The sequence below is a fragment of the Lynx rufus genome, unplaced genomic scaffold, assembly GCF_022079265.1.
Source record: "Lynx rufus isolate CCGP_SWC_20201006 ecotype Redwood Valley unplaced genomic scaffold, mLynRuf1.p SCAF_3, whole genome shotgun sequence".
NCBI lineage: Eukaryota > Metazoa > Chordata > Mammalia > Carnivora > Felidae > Lynx > Lynx rufus.
This window is the reverse complement of record NW_025814845.1, coordinates 6,511,042-6,533,052: the sequence shown is the minus strand read 5'-3', so window position 1 is coordinate 6,533,052 and position 22,011 is coordinate 6,511,042. Positions and strand designations below refer to the sequence as shown.

The window sequence follows — 22,011 nt, the reverse complement described above, 5'->3', positions numbered from 1 at the left end:
TTCTTGTTGATATATCTCAAATTCTGATTTCCAGCAAGAAGGAGCTTGACTGACTATCTGGGGATTTAAAGAGATCCAACCCATTAGCCTGTTGTCCCCACTGATAGTAGTTGCAAGTGAATTTACCTGGTGGAGTGTTAAGTCCCTCCTCCCGTTGCAACTGATTAGAACTGCTTAAAGTTGCTTGTTGGATTAATGGGAGTGTAAATACTAAGATTACTTAATAAGGTTTAGTAGTGATTTTATGTTTACATTTCTAAAACAAAGACATTAATTTTGGTTTTCTATGCATCAATTTTTTAGACCTCCTTAGCTACGTGTTTTGCTCAAGAAACTTTTGGGAAACAGTACAAACAAACTATAGGACTGGATTTCTTTTTGAGAAGGATAACACTGCCAGGTAAGAGACTAAAAAATCTTAACATAGTAAATTGTATATATCTTACAATAAGAGACATAGGGAGACATGCAAAATAAATTTGGGGGTCGCTTCTGTGTGAAAATATATATAATTAGCAAATCTATCTTCAGAGGTTAACTTTCATCAGCATCTACCATGAAGACGAATTGTCTATGGGCGTGAGAGAAAAGTTTATATACTCCCCTACTCTCCTGCTATTTTTGACCACTCTACACATTTTTTTGAGGATACATAATAGTTGTTTATAAAATTCTAAAAAGTTAAAAAAATCAAATGCTGTACAATTATAAACAGATATTGTATAAACTAAATGTGAAAAGACTGGAAAGGATTATTTTTTTTAAATATTATTTTGATTAGCCTCTGCTTCAGTTTTTTGTTCGAGAGAAAGTTGGAACAGAAGTATAATGTAGCTATGGAACTTCTGTGCTCTAATATGTGAATGCTGTTTTATGCAAGGCAGCATGAAATTGCTGGCATTTAATAGACCACTAAAATTTAGGGTCCCTAGGCACTCATAAAAATACAGTTTGAGCATTCAAGATGTTTCAGTTCACCATGCAAAGAAACTATTTAGATGCCAGTTGCAGCACATTTTGTGGGAAATACAGGGAAATAATAACAAAAAGAGAGTGGTTTCTGTTTTAAGTTAGTTTCTGAACAATTGGGGCTTTAAAATGCTCTGTCCATTCATTTGTAATGGTTAAATTATATGTTTAAAGTATTTTATTAAAACCAGTTTATCTTGATTGACTTTCTGAACCAGTCCATCCCTCTCCTCTCTGAGGAAACACGTTTGAGTAAAAACAGTTGCAAGTATAGCGTCAGATTCATATACTGGAGCATGAGTGATACAATGGGCAGGGGTTTAATAAATTCCAATATTATTGAAATATGTTAACCTCTCAAGCATCCCATCTATCAGACATCTCTCCGTGAAAGTTTTAGAGCAGCTAATGAAAACTCTTGGTAATTGAAGGTATTCTGCATATCTCACTGGTAATATGCTCTGTTATATTTTGTGACTGAATGCAGCTACCAATGAAGAATGCATTAAAAGGTACAGTGTGACAAAAGATTTCCAACTTTCCATTCTAAGTTATTGTTCAGCAAGAGGCTTAATGAGAAACATGCATATTTTGTTTCGATTGTATTCACTTTTAATCTATTCAAAACTGAAAATCTCATTTTATTATTCTCACTAGTGTGGATAGGTCAACGCTACATTCAGAATTTTTACAGCAGTCACTAGCAGAATACATGCTCAAATCATGTAATATACATGCTGGAAGCTTATTTTTTGCAACAGTGTTTTCAGGGATGCCAATTGTACAGAGAACTTTAATATGCATATAATTATTGACTGTTTTTGATGCTAATCGGCAAAAGCATCAGCTTTCTGTACCATTAATATTAGTTTTTCTGCATTTTAGTTCAAAGGCTTAAATAAAGGAATAAGCACCACGCAGATATTAAGATATTTTAAGACTGGTTTTGGACATCATATATATATATATATATATATAATATGTATGTGATGATTTCGGATTTGTTGCACAGTGTGACCCATTTTAAAGTTTTGATGACTTTGTAAAAATACTTGGTATTTTTTGAAATCAACATTTATAGTATAATATTTTAGAGTTAAAGAGTACTTCTATTAAAAATGATGTTAGGAAATTGATAGTCCAATGAATGTGTATTTTAATATTCCTGATTAAGTTTTTATTTTGATGGGTAGAGTTCCAGAAAAAAAAAAAAAATTTTAAGGCAGTTGGTTTTATGCTGCTTAATAGACTCAAAATATGTTAGAAATTTCAGCAGGAAAAATTATTTTAATATAACTTGATTTTATACAATTAATAGTATATTAACAAATGAGATAAGTAAATTACAAGGTTCATAGTATACCCTTTATAACTTCAACCTTAATTTTAACTGTGTCAAATGTAGAATGATTAATATTTGTATCGTTAGCTAAAACATTATAGACAGCATTATTGAATTTATAGAGTGTACTAGGCAAATCTAATGTTTGTTAAGTATTCTGGTAAGTCTTCTGTCCATTCAGATTGTTAGAGGTGTAATACCTCCTGTCCATCTATTGACATTCTCTTCATGCAAGTTTTCAAGGTCATTACTTTGTAAATATTCATCCATTTTAGTATATTTCATGTTCCGGTATGCTGTATAGTCTGGATGCAACCACTGTGCAGATTTTACTGCTTAAAATAGTGTATCTGTTAGTCAGAGATTCTGCTGATAGAGCTTCTTAAGAGCCTTAGTCAAAATACTTTCAGGAAGCTTGTGGGTACAGTCCAGTAAACAGCGTTCTACTGTGAAAAGGATTTCTAAGTCTTTAGTACAAGAAGTGGGCAGACTTGTGTTTTTAGTTCCATCTTGACTATGCAGCACTTTAAGTAAGGTTAACCAAGGCTCCAAGTGTACTTTCACAAGGTCACTGTTGAATCCTCTTGGTGGCTTTGATTCATACCAAAAGCAACTTACCTGTATTTTGTCACCTCATTTATTTTATTTTTTTCCCTGGTTACATGTCATTTCTTACTGAGGAGCAGGAATTTTGTAGCATTTTACATTCAAGATTAGATTGCTGACAATTTCCTTCATGTTATTAGTTGGAAATTTATGTTAGATTGATTTTTGGTTTTTAAAAATTTTATAGTATTGATTACTTGAATACTCATACATAGGTTATTAGGTATGTCACTTTGAAAATATACTTGGAAGCTTTATATGTTTATGTTTGGGAAAACTAAAATGAATATTAACTTGAATTTCATCCGTATGTGATTTTGTTTTCCAAATAGAGGACTCTCATTTATTTTTATTTTTATTTGTTAATAAGCCTAAAATTCAAATGTGGAAGTTAAAAATATGTTTCTAGATATATGAAATGAGTATGAAATTAGTATCATTTGTTGAAGCTATACTGATAGCAAAAGTGTTCCCCACCCCCCCCCCCCCCAGCTTTGGCTAGCATTGTGGGTTATCAGTAATGCCTAACTATTTTTATTTCTGAGGCACTAGAATATGTATATTAAGGAAATAAGAAATAGTAAAGAAATAAGCCAACAACAACCAACACTGTTTATTTGGAAAGGTATGGATTTAAAAAATACCTGCAACACATGAATATAAATCAAAGCTTCTTGGATGGGAGACAATTGAATAAACAATGTAGAGTCTTGAAATGATGTCGTCAGAATTTGGAAACGTGTAATGAAACTCATGTTCCTAAAGTTGTAGTTAAGGTGTTCACAATAACTAATTCAGATAGGATCTCGCTATTAGAATTTAAAGAAAGAAAAGCTTTCTATTTCTTGATATAAAGTTAAGTGATAGGAGTTATTGACCTTGAAGAAAATGGGATTAAATGCCTTTTATTAAGTGTTGCCTAAAATCCTGTAAGAAAGTTAATTTTGTTAAGCACTGTTGGTTTGAAGTAAATAAATGACTGTAAGAGTGTGCAAGTAAACTGGATAGAGTACTGCCTGTTTATCTAGGGGCTTCTGAAGCTGTCTGACATAGATCTAGTGACTTCTGGCCCTTTCTCACCTGCTTAATTTGAGGCCACATCAGAGGAGAATGAGTTCAGCTTTGAATCTTGAAAAATTTAGATTTTTAGGTAAGTGGGTTTATCCCAGTTATTGGATACAGTCTTAGTTTGTGACATTTTGGTTTTCACATTCATAGAGCTTTAAGAACATTTTTGTCATTACTCTGTGAGCCTTGACGGTGTATGTGGGAATGATGACGAGTGATAAACTCCAGGAGCTCTCATTAATGCTCATGGAAGTTCCCCATGTAAATCCTTTGCCCATTGGCAGATGCAACAGACCCACCTCAAAATAATGGAAAGACTGTATTACAAACCCAACAAAACTTAGAGTCAAGGGTAAAACTTGGCTGGTTAATCCAGTGTTATACTTGCTTTTCAGTGGAATGGTGAAACTGACATTCTCCAAGTTGAGTGTTTTGCATTGGTATAAAAATTCATGTCTTTATAATCTTTTTTATTGTTGCTTTTGAAGCAAGACCATTTTTTGCTGTCTTTAAGTTTTTATTTTGAGTTTTCCTTATTTGCAAATCATTCAGAAAGATACATTTGTAGTATGGGAGTTCATTTTGAAGGTACTAATTGAGACTTTGTCTAACTTTGGAGAAAACTGTATGGTTTTCTTAGGAGAAACAGTTTGAAATGTTAAAAGCATGTTGGACATGGTCTTTAACTTCCGGGGTTCTGCATTGATAAGAGAATAGCTTATCTCATAAATTTTTGGATCAGCCGAATATTTTGCAAAATAGAAAAAAGAAATTTAAAGATTGCTTTTTAGTATTTTTAAATGCTTTCATTATGCTTGTGTGGGGAAGATTTACACCATTTTATGAAGGCTTCGAAGCACATGTAATAGTTTGTTTCACCGGAAATTCTTTGAACAGTTATAAATGTATCATAATATTATTGAAATACTGGGTATCTATCCTGTCTGTTATGAAGATAGCTATCATATGTGTTTATATTTTATACCTTAAATTTGAAAACATGTAGTTTTAAAAAAATGTGTTTACTATTGCATATAATAGGTGACATTCAAATTTTAAAGGTCCATTAATTTGAGTTGAAACTCTGGGTCCATTTTTGTACTCTATTATTAATCTATGAGTATTAGAAGCTATGGAGTTTAGATTACAGCAAAATTCATTATGTGCTATAGGGTAGGTTAGTATATACGGCTCTATTTTTATTTTTTAAGTATATTTTTTTTACCCCACATATAAGTGCTTTATTGTTCTATTCTCTGTTTAAGGAAATTACTGTTTTTTTAAGTTTTAAGAGGTTTATGAAATTAAATCTTTCTTTTGTTTTGAAGGTGATTATAAATACGGTTCTATAGAAATGGGGTAAAAGTATAAACCTAAATTCCCCCACTATAATATCTTTTGGCAACGTTATTTCACAGTTCCAAATATCTGACCATAGGAACATGCAGAATAAAAGGCAAAATAGATTCATAGTTTATCATTGTGACTTAGTGTTCTCTGAAACTGTATTCAGTTATTTTGTTACTTATCTTTTCTGCATTCTTATTTTTATATTCAAGGAAACTTGAATGTTACTCTTCAAGTTTGGGATATAGGAGGACAGACAATAGGAGGCAAGATGTTGGATAAATACATCTATGGAGCACAGGTATGACATTCTGTGATTATTCCAGTATTAAAATATCCTCTCCCAAGCACATATACCTGGGTACACGCACGTGCACACACACACGCACGTGCACACACACACGCACACACAGACACACACACACACACACACACACACACACTATAACTTGATTTTTATCTGATATGTGGAGAGACTGATTTTATCTTTGTGCTAATCCTTTGGTTTCATCGTCCCCAAATTATGTTTGGAATGATTTGGGTCAGGGAACTGGTGTGACTGTAATACCTTTTGTATGCTTACTTATATTGTTAGGTATTATGTCAACAGTTAAATAAATGCATGATAAGTGATATATTTACTAGCTGATTTGGTTATAGTGACTGCTTTCAGAATATTCAAACTGAATGAAAAATATAGAAGGGAAAAATTTAATTTCATTTTAAGTTGTAAGGACAAAAAGCATATTTATATATTTTTGTGCTATAAAATGGTTTACTAAATATTTATAATTTTTCAGATTTAATACATATATGAATCTATTATATGAGCAAACTAAGTATGAAAAACTATATATATGAAGCACATACAATATCTTAACATAATATATGATATCTTTTCAGAAGAAAATCTATATAGAAGGAGAAAAAATCACTCAAATAATTATATAACACATTTTTTTTTTGGCGACATGAGCTTATATGGACATAATTTATAAGTTGCTAAATTATTATACAAATAGAAAACGTGCATGGAGTGATATACTTTAAAAAGTTAATTATTGACATGCTATTTAGTTTTGCTTTTTCTTCCACTCTAGTGTGTGTCTTTTACACCATCATGAAGCATTAGAGGGGGTAATAGCCATAACCCTTATTTGGTTCTCTATTGGAGTTTAGTGTTTTAAGTGGGAGGATTTTACCTTGGTTATGTGGAACTATGTTTATAGGAAGTGACAAAGACAGGAGACAAAGTCAGACTGTTAAGCACTGTTCTGTACGCTGATGCTTGGCATGTGCCATTGCCTTAATTTTGGATGGAAAATAGATTCTGAATTATTTTCTAAAATATTCAGAGAAAAGTACATGAAGCTCATATGGTTCTGAATCATTTGTGAAGGCCCTAGAGTATTGGTTTTTGCACTATTAATATATAGATTTGGATCTTAGAACTATTTTTTCTATGCCTTTTCTTCTGCATTGTTCTTTGTCTCCTGAAACTCTTGTTGCTTATTTAGCATTTTTCACTTGTAACGTATGACTTAATATTTTATGCGTATTCATTTTTCTTTTAAAAGATAAGTCTCAGGTTTTTGTGTCTGGCTTTTTGTTGTTTAATTTTTTCTGTTTTAAACTGATTATATTTAAAGTAGGTATTAAGCTAAAGAAAAATTTGTGGACAGAGATGTGTGGGAAGCCATAGTTGTTATTTTACTCCCCTTTTTGGTAAAATTGGTTTCAAAAATAGTAGTCTCTTTCCTCTTTGTCCATTAAAGTATACCTTCAAGGGTGCATATTGGACTTAAAAAAAAATAAATATTAGATGTGTCAAGCTTCTCATAATATTTGACTCTGAATGTCAAATAAAGTAACTTTTTAGTATTTAGATTTATCTAGAGAACAGGAAATTTTATGACTCTCAGGGCAAATAATAATATGAAATTCAATTAATGAATTTTTTTTGACTTAAAAATTGAGAGAATATAGTGCTCATGATTTGGATTCTCTTAAATTTACCTTCAGATCATTAAAAATTTATTATTTGATTTATGTAAATTAATTCGGTTTATTAATATAAAATTATATATAAAACTAATGATGTGAAATTGACAGGGTATAAAGTTAACCATTTTAAAAGTATGTAATCAGAGGCATTTAGTGCATTCACAATGTTTGTGGCCATTCTTTTAAATCATATTTTTTTACAGTGCATATTTTATAACTGCTTAAAAATCAGATATTATTGGTTAAATTTGTAGAAATTAAAAAATTTTCATCTTTTCTGAGAGGACCTGACTTCAGTAGGATGTCTTCATTCTCTTCTTGTACCTCATATCTTGTGAGAAAGAGCTTGTTATATTTATATTCCTTCTTAGAACTTGTCAAATAAGATTTCTGTTTTGAAGGTACATGGGAGGATTTTTCCTTTGGATGGTGCCTTATATTATTTGTATTTTACAATTTCTGTGAATGTTATAAGCATATGTCTTGTCTCATTAAACAACAATGTAGTACAGTATTTCTGAGAAGTTCATGAACATTTCCATGAAATTGTGCCAGGAAATGGGGAATTCTGAGGTGATAAAATGAATTATCATAAATTAATGATAACATAGTAAATTTTCCCTGCTTTCCAGAGATTCTAAACTAAATTATGCGTAATACATAAACAACATTTACTAGTAGTTTCTTTTGTAAAATATATGTAAATTAAAAATTTTTTTTTAAATGTTTATTTATTTTTGACAGAGAGAGAGAGAGAGAGAGAGAGAGACAGAGCATGAGTGGGGGAGGGACAGAGAGAGAGGGAGACACAGAATCCGAAGCAGGCCCCAGGCTCTGAGCTGTCAGCACAGAGCCCGACACGGGGTTCGAACTCACAGACCGCAAGATCATGACCTGAGCCGAAGTTGGATGCTCAACCGACTGGGTCATCTAGGTGCCCCAATATATGTAAATATTTTATCTAGGCCAGAGAAGCTCAGACTACAATTCACTACCATAAATTGGAGGAATGTTACTTTTTAAAAATATTGCTTTCAGAAGCATTCTAAATAGTATTTTAATATACTCAATCACTTTATATTGTATAGTCATATAATTATTCTTCAGAGTGGATCTGTACTTTTTCCAGAGTTCTTGTAGATGCTTATGTTGGTTATGAATACTTTGTATTTTGGTATACCTGCTACAGGATAGAAATCTTTCAGAAATGATGTTTTGACTGGCTGTTTTGAGGAAGGACATCAGTTTACTGTGTATTTAGGATTTTCTTTTAGGTTCTCTAACTTCTGTATGGTGTATGGAAAGCCTCATCTTATACATACCTGGGCTATTAAGCTAATGAATCTATTTTTCTTTTTTTTTTTTTTAAATTTCTTTTAATGTTTATTTATTTATTTAACGTTTATTTATTTTTAAGACAGAGAGAGACAGAGCATGAACAGGGGAGGGGCAGAGAGAGAGGGAGACACAGAATCTGAAACGGGCTCCAGGCTCTGAGCTGTCAGCACAGAGCCTGAGGCGGGGCTCGAACTCACGGACCGTGAGATCATGACCTGAGCTGAAGTCAGACGCTTAACCGACTGAGCCACCCAGGTGCCCCAATGTTTATTTATTTTTTGAGAGAGAGAGAGAGAGAGAGACACCGAGTATGAGCGGGGGAGGGGCAGACAGAGAGGGAGACACCGAATCCGATAAGCTCCAGGCTCTGAGCTGTCAGCACAGAGCCGACTCGGGGCTCGAACTCACTAACCGTGACCTGAGCTGAAGTTGGACGCTCAACTGACTAAGCCACCCAGGCGCCCCTTGAATCGATTTTTCTGAAAACATTTCTTAACATCAGAAAGAGGTTTACTTGTAGGCTGGGAATGAACTTAGATTCAAATGGAACTGATTATTTCACCCCGTTCACATTTTTCCCCTAGTAGCATTAAACTTCAGCAATCATCTGTTGAACAGTGTTGGTTGAAACAAAATTGGATTGACACCCAAGAAAGAATTAATGAGGTATTTTGACAAGAACTAGTTCTAAGAATTGAAGTATTTCCCAGTTAAATTCCCAGATTTTAAATTAACTTAAAATTTTCTAGGAGTCTTCAGAAAGATGTTATAGGCTATTTTTCATAGTGGTTACGAGCAAACACACAGTACATAGTGTTTAGTGCCCTGTAACCTGTGGCTAACAGAGGCTAATAACAAACCTCAGAGAAGGACTGGGTGTTTCATTTTTGTAGCTCTTTCCGTCCTGGAATCTAAGTGGTTTGCAAACACTGCCCTACTGAGCATAAACTCAATGAAGTGTAGTCACTTGTAAGGCAGAACATAACTACTATTGTGTGCCAGTGCCCCCCACAGATGAGCTTGCCTGTTAACCAGCTACAAAAGGATTTGGTTGCCTGGATGGCAGCTGGGAAGAGAGCGCATCTCAAAGCTGGACTCTCTGAGACCCTCTGCTGTCTTTTACTATGCATTTTTAGTTGGCTATTTGCCAGCTTAGAACTGATTATACACCTTTCTTGGATTAGTGTTCCTTCTTACACAGCAAAGTATGTGTTGTTAGGACTGTGGTATAATCTGTATGATCTAAACCATTTCTGCGTATACAAGGCTACTGTAGATTATTTGTCATACAAATCAGGGAGAAAAAAATACCTGCTTTGTGGGATTTGGGACCCTTTCACTTTTGGGAAGGTTAATTGGTGTACGTACTGTGTGGGTTGAATTTTAGAACTAAATCTATGGAGTCACCTACAGGACTCAAATGTTGCCACCAGTGCTCACGTTTCCTTGAAGACTTCAGTGTTCCTTGGAGAATGGTTTCTGCCTGGTTAATGACTCGTCGTGTTCATCAGATATGATGATCAGTAGAGAGATGAAAACAGAGTGCTGTGTGAAGAGACTTTATGTAATATTTACCAAAAGTGTTGAGGTTTATGAAGAGAAGGGTGATAGTATCTTCTGGGGAATAGTAGGTGGAAAAAGTGAAGTGAAGGCATAGAAAATATAGGGAATTTTTGTTGAAGAATTTGAAACTACAGAAGAATGTATTAAACTTGAAATCTGATTTCCAAAAGTCCTATCAAAAAGATTTGGGATGAAGAGGAACAGTTGGAGGGTAAGATGGGAAGAGCAAGCATGGGGCAGTGTGGGGAAAAGATGGAAAAAGATGAATGGTCGATAGGAGGGTGATAAAAGCCCATCAGGGACAGGAGACGTGATGATGGATTTGGATGGCCACCGGCTTGCCAAGAAAATGGCTTCCAGTATTTTCCAGCATTTTCCAGCATTCTTCATGGGTTTCCCCTGTTGCCAAGATGTGTTGCATTTCTGAGGGAGTTACACCTTCTTGTGGCTGAGAGGATTCTGATAGTTTTCTGGAAGCAGTCAGAAGAGGTCTGGATTGATGGATGTGGGGAGATACTTAGGCATTGGGGGTGCTTGTGTTCTAGGCTCCTGAAGAGGTGAGTACTTAGAGGTCTGGCTCTGGAGTAGACTACAAAGGAATTAAACTGGAAATCAGTAATTGAAAGATAGCTGGAAAAACTCAAAATCTATGATGATTTAAAAACATGTTTTTCAGTAACACAGAAGTCTCCAGAGAAGTTTTAAAATATCTTAAATTAATAAAAATTGTGGGAGATAGCAAAAACAGTGCTTAGAGGAAAATGAATAGCAGTGAATATATATATTAGAAGAGAAGAATCATCAGTAATCTAAGCTTCTACTTTGAGAAACTGAGAAAGAAAAGCAATTTAAGCTTAATGAAAGCAGAACCAAAAAATAATAAAAACTAGAGGAGAGCTCAGTGAAATTTTAAAAAAAGAAAATAATGGAGAAAATCAGTAAAACCAAAAGCTGGGAAACCTCTAGCCAGGTTAACAAAAAAAAAAAAAAAAAAAAAAAAAACAGAGAGAGAGAGAGAGAGAGAGAGAGGAAGGAAACACAAATTAATGAGGGACCATCGCTACTAATCCCATAGGCATTAAAAGAATAATAAGGGAGTAACATAAATAACCCTATGGCCAAAAATTTGCTCATGTAGATGAAATAGACCAGTCCTTTGAAAGACACAAACTACCCAACACTCATACAAGCAGCCTGACTCCCAGGCTTGGTATGATTTCCAGTCTTATAAATTTGTTAATGTATGTTCTGTGGCCCAGAATGTCATCTGTCTTGGTGCATATTTCATGTGAGTTAATTGTGAGTTAATTGATTTTCTCCTTGCTTAATGTAAAAGTCAATGAAAAAGGGGCATTGAAGTCTCCAACAATGCTAGTGGATCTGCAGATTTACAGTTCTATCAGTTTGCCATTACATATTTTGATAGTCTGTTGTTAGGTGGGTATACATAAAGGGTTGTTATGTCTTCTTGGAGAATTAACTCCTTTATCATTGTGCCAATTTCTGTACCTAATACCTTTCCTTATTCTGAAGTCTGCTTTGTCTGAAATGAATACGAGTACGCCAGTTTTGTTTTCATTAGTGTTAGCATGGTATTTCTCTATTCCTTTACTTTTAATTTGTGTCTTTATATATAAAGAGAATTTCCTGTAGTCATCGTATAGTTGAATCTTGGTTTTTCATCTATTCTGATGATCTGTCCTTTAATTGATATATTTGGATCATTCTCATTTAAAGTGATAATTGATGCATTTTGGTTCATTTCTATCATATTTGTTTTTTATTTATGTTTGCCTTTTTCCTTTTCTCTTTCTCTTACTGTTTTATTTGAGCATTTTACCTTCTCTCTTAGCCTATTAGTTATACTTGATCAATTTTTTTTAGCAATTGCTCTAGCATTTCCGGTATACATTTTTAACTAGTTTAAGTCCACCTTCATCTGACACTGTATTGTTTTGCATGTAGTTCAGATACTTCATGAACGCATATTCTCCATTCATCCCTCTTGTCCCTGTGACATTGCTGTCATTCATTTCACTCACCCATACGTTATAATCACTCAATACATCGTTAGTATTGTTACTTTAAACTGTTGTATTTTAGATTAGTTAAAAATAAGAAAATAAATGCTTTTGTTTTGTCTTTACTTATTCCTTTTCTGAAATTCTCCTTTTCTTAATGTAGAAATGAGTTTCTGACCCATATCATATCGTTTCTTTCTCCCTCAAGGGCCTCTTTTCTTTTGTTTAAAAAAAAATTTTTTTTAATGTTTATTTATTTTTGAGAGATAGAGACAGAGCATGAGCAGGGAAGGGGCAGAGAGAGAGGGAGACACAGAATCTGAAGCAGGCTCCAGGCTCCGAGCTGTCAGTACACAGCCCGACGCGGGGCTTGAACTCATGAACCATGAGATCATGACCTGAGCCCAAGTCAGATGCTCAACCGACTGAGCCACCCAGGCACCCCCTCAGGGGCCTTTTTTAACATTTTCTCTGGGGCAGTCCTGTTAGCTCTGACTTCTCTCAGGTTTTGTTTATCTGAGAAAGTCTATTTCTCCCCCACTTATAAAGGATAATTTTACATATAGAATTCTAGATTGGTCTTTTCCTTTCTTTCAACACTTTAAATATTTCACTCCATTCTTTTCTTATATGGTTTCTGATAAGAAATTCACTGTAGTTCTTATCCTTGTTCCTCAGTAGATAACATATTCCCTCTCACCACCCCTTCCCAACCCCTAGACTTCTTTCAAGATTTTCTCTTTGTGTTTTGTTTTACACAGTTTGGATGTATGCTGTGCCTACATGTAGATTTTTTGGGTATTTATCCTACTTGGTGTTTTCTGAGATTTCTACATCAATGGTGTGGTGTCTTTAATTGATTTTGGCAATTTCTTGGCCATTATTACTTCAAATATTTCTTAAGCTCTGTTCTCTTTTCTCTTCTGGTGTTCCAGTTATATGTATGATATACAAATCAGAATTGTCACATCGTTTTTTAATGTTCTGTTTTATTCATTCTTTTTTCTCTTTGCATTTCAGTTTTGGAAATTTCTATTAGCTTATCTGCAGGCTCATGGATTCTTTCCTAGGCTGTGTCTAGTCTACTGATGAGACCCACCAGTGGCATTCTTCATTTCTGTTACAGTGTTTTTGATAGCTAGCATTTTCTTTTTGTTATCCTTTAGTGTTTCCATCTCTTTGTGTACCTTATCTACCTGTTCTTGCGTGTTGTCTACCTTTTGTACTAGAACCTTTAAAATATTTATCATTATTGTTTTAAAGTCATCATCTGATCATTCCAAAATCTGTATCATATTTGAGTCTTACTTTTTCTTTCTCTAAGGCTTACTTTTTCTCTTCAAAGTGCCTTTTAATGTGCCTTCTAATTTTCTGTTGAAGGCTAGATAAGAACTCAGGTAAATAGGCCTTTAGTGTGGAGCCTTATGTTAATTGGCCAGGAGTTGGTCTGCGTTTAATGTTTGCAGAGGCTCTGGGTTCCAGAGACGTCAAATTCCTCTAGTGTCCTTGTTTTTTTTCTCCCCTGTCTTTTTAGACATCCCAAAGCACTCTTCCTCAGTTGAAGTTTATGTTTTGCAGCTCTTTCAAATGTAGTATACTACTATTATGCTGGAGCCCAGTTGGTGTCGTGGTGAAGTGTAGGGAGGGGGAGGGAATTCTTTCATTCTGTGCTCTTATGACTAAGTCATAGCCTTATGGTGGGCCTGTGTCCCTGGGCTGTGACCTTCACAGGTATTTATTAGCTCTTCCCACTTAGGTGACACAGGATGGCTAGAAGGAGCTAGAGATGGGAACTTGTCCTACCCCCATGTGATATCAGACACTCCTTAAGCTTTATTCCTGGACAGTATGCCTTTTTTATGGCTAATGCTCTGGGCATATTTACAGTGGTAATTTCTCCCTCCCCATGTCAGAGCCATGTGGGGATCTTTCTTGATTCTACCGAGAGGATGTGGTAGGGTTTCTGGAGGTAAAATCCATGAAAGTGTGGGGGTACCCCCACAGACTGTGTCGCCTGGTAGTTGTTCATTCTCACAGTGGAACACAGGCAGCCTCCACCAGTTTATCAAAATTACCATTTAAATGTTCCCACCGTTTCCTGGCTGTGGTGGCTTCTGCGCCAGGTTAGCATATTTGGGCTGTGACTCTTTGGATTCACCTGTCTCCCCAGATTTCAGGGTGGCGATTTACCCTGCAAACTCAGCTCTCTGTTTTGTCCAGAAGAGTCATTGATTTTGTTTGTTTAGATTTTTTCTTACTGTAAAGACAGACATGATGACTTCTTGGGTCTTTACATGTCAGAATTGAAGCTGACAGTTCTAGAACTTTTTTGTGTTTTGATGTCTTTTTGGTTTTCCCATTTCCCTTTTTGGATTTTGACCACATTGGTATAGGTTAGAACTGATGAAAAATTGCCATATTAGGAGCAAAGATGGAATCATAGTTTTTACATTAAGTGGTATTGAGAATGGGGTATATGACGTTTGGTTTGTGGATAGCTAGATTAATGAAAGGCATTTAACCTTTTGCCTTTCTCATGACTTCTGGAAGATTCATACTTAGTGATCTCTGAAAAATACTGACACACACTGGTTTAGATCTGGAATTGGCCAGCTTTTCCTTAGAGAGCCAGACAGGAAATATTTTAGGTGTCACAGGCCGTACTGGCTCTGTTGCAGGCACTCAACTCTCCAGTTGTAGTACAGAAGCAACCCTTGATAATACTTAACCAGGTAAGTATGACTATATTTCAATAAAAGCTTATTCACAAATATGGGCTTTGAACTGAGTTTGACTTGGGGACCATAGTTCACTGACTTCTGGTATATAATAGATGCCTATTCTAAGCTTAGTGTTTAGTTTTTATTCTAAGCTCTGGTCTAGTACTGATCATTAAGGGATTGTGGCCATGTTTTATTTGCATCATATGCATGTACTGGCCCATGTTGAGATGAAGATTTTCACATATTGATTTAGAAGGGTTCCAAACATCTTAAGGTTTAAGAGTCATCGTGGGTCAGCAGCTCAATATATGAGTTATAAAAACTATCACAGAGTTGCCTTGAAAATGTGATTCTTACTCACACAGAATAATAAAAATTCCCAGTAGTTGTGTAGTATGTTAGTTTTTAAATAAATCTTTTTGTTACTTCCCATAATCGCTTAGACATGGCAGCTATCATCGAGGTAGATTACAGAAGCATTGCTCAAGATCAGTGGATGGTAGGGCCAGGCCAAGACTGCAGTCCAGCGGCGATCTGACTTTCAGGGCAGAGCTCCTTCAACACAATATGTGGTATCATTCGAGTCAGCTGAAGGTGGAGTCAGTCGTTTGAAGATTAGCTTCCTTTCTTCCTCTCTTCCTCTCTATACGTGCTGCCAAAATGAGTACTGAAGATTAGTTTTCTTCAGAGGCCAGTTCTGGGGCGTTATTCTTCATAAGAAAAGTGGGCTTGTGCTGATTATTTCAAATAATTCTATTGCTGGGCATTATTTCAAAGCATTTAGGAAGACAGAAGTGTCTAAGCTACCAAAATGAATCAGACAAGTGATTTTGCATAAAAATTATAGAATATTTAAACTGGAAGGGATGTTAGAGACCATTTACTTTCAGTGATCTAATTTTAGAGGCAAACAACCTGAGACCCAGAGGAGCTAAGTGACTTAGGGGCCAGTGTAATTTAATAAAAGAACATGGTCCTAGAAGGTTATAATAGTAGTATGCTATTCTCTGGCCTGAGAAAGGCAGTTGTTAAATTTTCGGGAATTTTTGTGAGCCAGTCGTTAAATACATTCATGATTAAAAATACATAAACTCATCAATTATATTAAAAACGAAGATATATGCTCAAAATTCATCACTTACTAATCATTTTACCAGATATTTTCTTAAGTATGTTCTTGAAATTATTGATGTCTAATGTACCTGTATGGTTCAGATGCAATCTGGCGATGTCCTACCCAGCTTTGTTGAGTGAAGCGACATTGATAGCTTGAAAATGACCACAGGGGAGTATTTATACCACAGAAATAGGAAAATGAGACAAATAACACTCTACCCTTCCCGACCCCCACCACGGCGCTAGCCAGTTTATTAATATTTACCAGCATATCACTGGTCATTACTTTTGTGTTCTATACTTGTCTGTTTATGTGCCTGGCTGCAAGACTGAGTTTCTTGAGGTTTGGAATTTATATCCTTAGGACCCAGCACAATGCTTGGCATATAGTTGGCAGACAAATGCTTATAGAATGCATGAGTAGACTTTATATTCACACAGCCCTTGATTCAGATCTGGCTTCCTCACCTACCCTAGTGGTAGTGGTATGTGCCCTAAGTATGGTTGACCTTCGTTATTGTAGCCTCTCCTTATTAGTAAAATGAGAATAAGAGTTAGCAGCATTAGATGATTATTGTAAGGACTGATGAAAAGATCTAAATATACGTCTAGATGGATAGTAGGTACAAAATGTAGTAAAAGTTTGTGATTATATCCTAAGAAGGAGGAGACGTAAATGCTATTAGGGTCCAGACTTAGACTATATGCAGAGCTTTGTATTAAGTGTTTGACCACGAACTGGATGAGAATCAAGAATGTGGCACTGTTATTTTTGTGTGTGTACATACTTCTCCTTCCCACACAAAATAATGGGATATATTAAAAGGAATATGATATATAAGAGGCAGGAAGCAATCCCTCTGTTATATTTGGCTTTGTTCAGGCTCTTATTACAGTATCATGTCCAGTTTTGCATTGCTCATTTTAAAGAGGATGTCAAAAAACTGTATGTAGTGTGTCCTGGGAAGAACCCAACAACTATGATTAAAGGGATAGAAAATAGGTCCTTTGAGGCAAGTTTAAGGAATTGAGTTTGTTTATTCTGGAAAGGAGATGGTAAAGGAGTCACTTAACTATCTTCAAGTACATGAAGGGTTATTACAAGGAGGATACCCCAGTGTTGTTCTCCAAATGCACAGAGGACCAAAAGAGGAAATCGACTTACTTCATTTAAAGAAAATTGTGTTAAACACTAAAATTGACTATCAAGGGATGTCATGGAATCTCATTTTTGAAAATATTTAGAAAGAGCAGCAGCAGATGGTTATTTACTGGAAGGTTTACATGTTTGACCTCATGAAAGTAACAGGCAGGATTGTAGACCTTTGCAGCCTTTTCACCCATGATAGGATTTTTTCGTGTTTGTGGTAGCTCACCACGTCTGTGCCAGGTATCTTACAAAAAGTTCTGTAACTCTTTTGTGACAGGGAATCCTGTTGGTATATGATATTACAAATTATCAAAGCTTTGAGAATTTAGAAGATTGGTATTCTGTGGTGAAGAAAGTGAGCGAGGAGTCAGAGACTCAGCCGCTGGTTGCCTTGGTGGGCAATAAAAGTAAGTCATTAATGCTTCTTTCTGTGTCGTTGTTTATCTGCCTATCCTTTAGTCTTTACAAATTTATTTAGTCTAAACAAATTTTGATGTGTAGAAACATAAAAGATACAGCTTTCCTGGAGTAAGTAAATTGCTTGAAGAGAAAGTTTGCATGGACGTATACGATCTTTTCAGTGACAGTTCTGATGCTTGATCTCACTGCCCTGCTGCTTTGGCCGATTCCCGTTAAGGTAAGTTCTGTTCTGACAGTGTGTGTTTTGGCTTCCTGTGGTCTAAGGAAGCAGCACGGACTATTAAGAACAGCAACACAGCTGCAGATTTTATGATATTGCACTGCAGCTTCAGCTCTGCCCCAGAGATTTTGAGAGAGAGATTTCATTAAATGATCACCCGTTGTAGGGAAGAGAGCAGCGTCGGGTGGAGTTTTGGGTGTGTGGTTCCTTGCTCCTGTTTCTCACAAACGTCTCTCTAAATTTTGAGATTAGTTCTAAAGTACAGATAATTTCTTGTGTTGTTTTGTTTTTTGAGAAAGAGTGTATTGGGGGAGGAGTCGTGCGTGGTGAAAAGGGTGGATAATTTTTGAGATCTGTCAGCTGGGCATCTAAAATTATAAGGCTGAATTTTGTACAGGACTGTTGGTTCATAGTCCTGCAGTGCAGTTACCTGGAAAAGGAGACCTTAATAAGGGTTTTGAAATATATAAAATATTATAATATGACCTAATCTTCTACAACTATTTGAGGTCACAAAAAGAGAAAATGAATTTAAATTATACCATGGAGGATTTAGGTCAGGAAGAGTTTCCTGACTACAAGCGTTGTTAAACCAATACCCAAGTATACTACCAAGAGAATTATCTTCTCCAAAGGTCTTTAAAAGTATAGTGCATTTTTTTGGTCTGTAATTATTTAGGAAATAGTACTTCCTGAAGGACTAAACCAAGATTTCTTCATTATGTGGTTTTGCACACTTAGATGAACATTTAATAAATCCAAGCCTTACTTTAAAACCATTACAAAACAGGTGTGGATATCATTTCTCTGAACAGTTAAAAATACAAATTTTATAATAGTGTCTAGAAAAATAGTATTACATATCATGAAATGGATGCCTTGGGTACAGTTTTTTTTTAAGTTTTAGGTGAATTTTACTTTTCTGTTCCGTAAATAATTCTAATTGAGTGAATCTGATGCTTTTCAATTCACTGAAATTCCCCTTTAGAAATCATAAGTTTTGGTGACCTTACCTTCTATTTCTGAGTGCAGCTTTTCATTTTAGGAGACCCATCCTTCCTTCCTTTCTTCCTTCCTTCCTTCCTTCCTTCCTTCCTTTTTTTTAACGTTTGTTTATTTTTGAGAGAGACAGACAGACAGACAGACAGAGAGAAACACAGAATCTGAAGCAGGCTCCAGGCTCTGAGCTGTCAGTGCAGGGCTCGATGTGAGGCTCAAACTCATGAACCCTGAGATCATGACCTGAGCTGAAGTCGGACGATTAACTGACTGAGCCACCCAGGCGCCCCTAAAATTGTTTGTGTTTTTATGAAAATATAGTAAACAGAAATTTGGACTGAAGATTGAGGATACTCTTAGGTAAGGATGAATTACAGGTTTATTTTTACTAAAAATTGTGTTTTATTATGTTTAAATATAAAGAGTAACTAGAGTAGGTTAATGAAGTAGCCAGTAGAGGAAGAGATTTGCTTTAATGAAATAGAATTAGCAATGACTAAACTATTTCAGTGTATAATACTTAAAACAAGTTTATTTTTTCCATATTCTGAAAGGCTGTAAGACACTAGTTAGTGATTTTTTTTTGTAGTATAGAAGACTTTAAATGAAGTATTGAGTCATGGTTAAGGTCATAAGACTTTGAATTTAGAGACTGCTTTTACAAGGCCAGGTTTTTTCACTTAACAGCAGTGTGACATCAGATAGGTTACTTTATATCTTTATACCTCAGTTTCCTCATCTGCAGGTAAAGATAGTAGTTTCTGTCTGATAAGGTTAAAGATTAAGTGAGATTTACATGGCAAGTGCTTAGCATGAGGTCTGTATACTGTAAATACTCAGTAACTATTATCATCATTATTATTATTAATCATAATAGCCTTTAAAAAACACTGACTATAGCTTCAATTTGAGTGATCACAAATTACAAATTAGTACAGCTGAAACAGACATCTTACAAAAGTGGCCTGGAGGAAGTGGTTCCTAGAGAATTCCTTTGTCACTATCTTATGCCTCATTTATTTCTTAAAAAAAATTTTTTTTAAGTTTATGTATTTTAAGAAAGAGAGGCAAACGGGGTGGGGGCAGAGAGAGAATCCCCAGCACTCTGCATTGAAAGTGCGGAGCCCGACGTGGAACTTGAACTCACGAACCGTGAGATCATGACCTGAGCCAAAATTAAGAGTCTGATGCTTAACCGATTGAGCCACCCAGGCGCCCCCCCGTCCTTTTTTTTTTTTTTTTTTAGATTGATACTTCTTGTACCATAAGATGGGTAGGGCGATTCAGTTCAGCAAACACTCTTGAGTGCCATTTATGTGTATTCAGTTAGTCATTGTTAATTTGCACAAAGTTTGAGCTAGAGTGCTTTTAAGTAGTGAAAGGGCCTGTTAACCTCACTCTTAGTTTTTTGAGGTTGTTTTTTTTTTTTCATTTTTTTTTTTTTTTAGCTGACTTCAAGTTTTCTAAAAACTTGACTGCCTTTCTTTTGCTCTGTTTGGTTGTTGGGATTAATAAATACAATTATGTCCAAATCTTCATGGAAGGCCCTACTTTTTCCTAGCAAGGTAAATATAAATTCCTGCTAGGTCTTTTCCAAAATGGGAAAGAGGGTAAGTCAACTGTTTATTCTGTGTATTTTACAGAAGTTCTGTTGAAGTTTGATCGTGTCTGTAGCCCAATGTGGGGGGAGATGACTGATAGGCACCTGGAAACAATTATATTACCATCTAAAGGCAATTTCTGCAATTCACAGAGCCATCTTTACCAGGTCTGATACCTGGTTTCCTGGTTTTGAAAGTCTTGGTCTCCCACTTGACCTGGGGGTTTTCCATTCATGTCCGCTTTATGGGCTTATTATAGGTGCACCTGGCCATGGCCTAACACTGCACCATCACCTCTCACACGAATACTGCAGTAGCTTCCTAACTGTCCCTCCTGCTTCTAGCTCTGCTCTCATACCATCCAGTTCTCTAATGGCAAATCATGGTATGCCTCTTCTAGTGCTTTCTCATCACACCTAAAATGAAACCTAAACTCTTCATCCAGGTTTACCAGACACTAGGTCATCTGGCTCCTACCTGCCTCTTAGACTTCGTCTGTGTGTTCCCTTGCCCACTCTGTGCTGAGACACACTTGTATTTTTTCCTCTACTTTAACATTCCAAGTTAATTTGTATCATAGGGTTTCTTCTGCTTGAAATACTTTTCTGGTCTTTACTTGATTGGCTCCATTTTATCATTTGGATCACATCTTAGGTGTCATCTCCTCAGAGTTGCTTTTCTTGACCACTCAGTGTAAACGAGCCATGTAGTCCCTTTGTCTCAGGACATTCTGTTTCACTTCTCTGTGTCACCTCAGTGCCACCTGATGTTTCTTGTTTGTTTCCTGTCTGTCTTTCCCTGCTAAAATCTAAGCTCAATGAAGCATAGGGACCTCATCGCTTAGAATAGTGCCTGAATGAATGAATACTGAATGAATGAATAAAAGCCTTTTCATGAAGCCTCTGTTGGAATTAGAAGTGTTTATGGCCTGGGATGTGTTATTAAGGGCAAATGGTTTTCTTAATGAGGAAAAATACATACGTAGATACAGGGAATCTATTAGATGGCCTTCAGGCCCGGCTGGCCTACTGAATTCCACTTTGGTGAATAATGTCAGAGAGTTTCTTAGGAAATATTCTGAAGTTATATTATGCTGGATTATGTTCAAGATAAAATGTCATAGATTTTATATCATGATTTTAGGTTAAATGAATACAAAAGAATTAAGAATTTTGCTTTTTCCTAAAGTGACCTTTATGTAATGATAGAAAACCTACACTTTTGACTTTTTATTTATTTTTAATTTTTTTGTTTAATTTCAAAAACCATCTGCATTGAAGTAACAGTTTTCATGTTTCTTTCAGTGTTTCAGGGAAGGTTCACATTGAAATTAAATGAACATTCAGGAATATTCATTTTTTTTAATTTTTAAATTCAATCCATGTTGTTATAAGCACATGGCATTTTAATTTGTCATTTTGTTATTTTCTATCTTTAAGCTGTTATGTTTTCCTACTATCTGATCCATCAGCTAGTTTCTCCCCTGACTAGCTAACATTCTCTGTTGGATAGATTGTAAACAGA

At 35.4% G+C, this 22,011-nt stretch overlaps 1 protein-coding gene across 3 annotated transcripts in view; it reads left to right on the top strand.

Annotated features, from left to right (window-relative positions):
• The window catches only part of RAB28 (RAB28, member RAS oncogene family), an 87,201-nt gene that overhangs the window by 4,625 nt on the left and 60,565 nt on the right, over nt 1-22,011 (top strand). For all 3 annotated transcript variants that reach the window (XM_047091597.1, XM_047091598.1, XM_047091599.1), the window contains exons 2-4: nt 304-400; nt 5,545-5,633; nt 17,525-17,654. In XM_047091597.1, the coding sequence (XP_046947553.1) occupies nt 304-400; nt 5,545-5,633; nt 17,525-17,654 (316 nt within the window). The remainder of the gene's footprint in view (nt 1-303; nt 401-5,544; nt 5,634-17,524; nt 17,655-22,011) is intronic.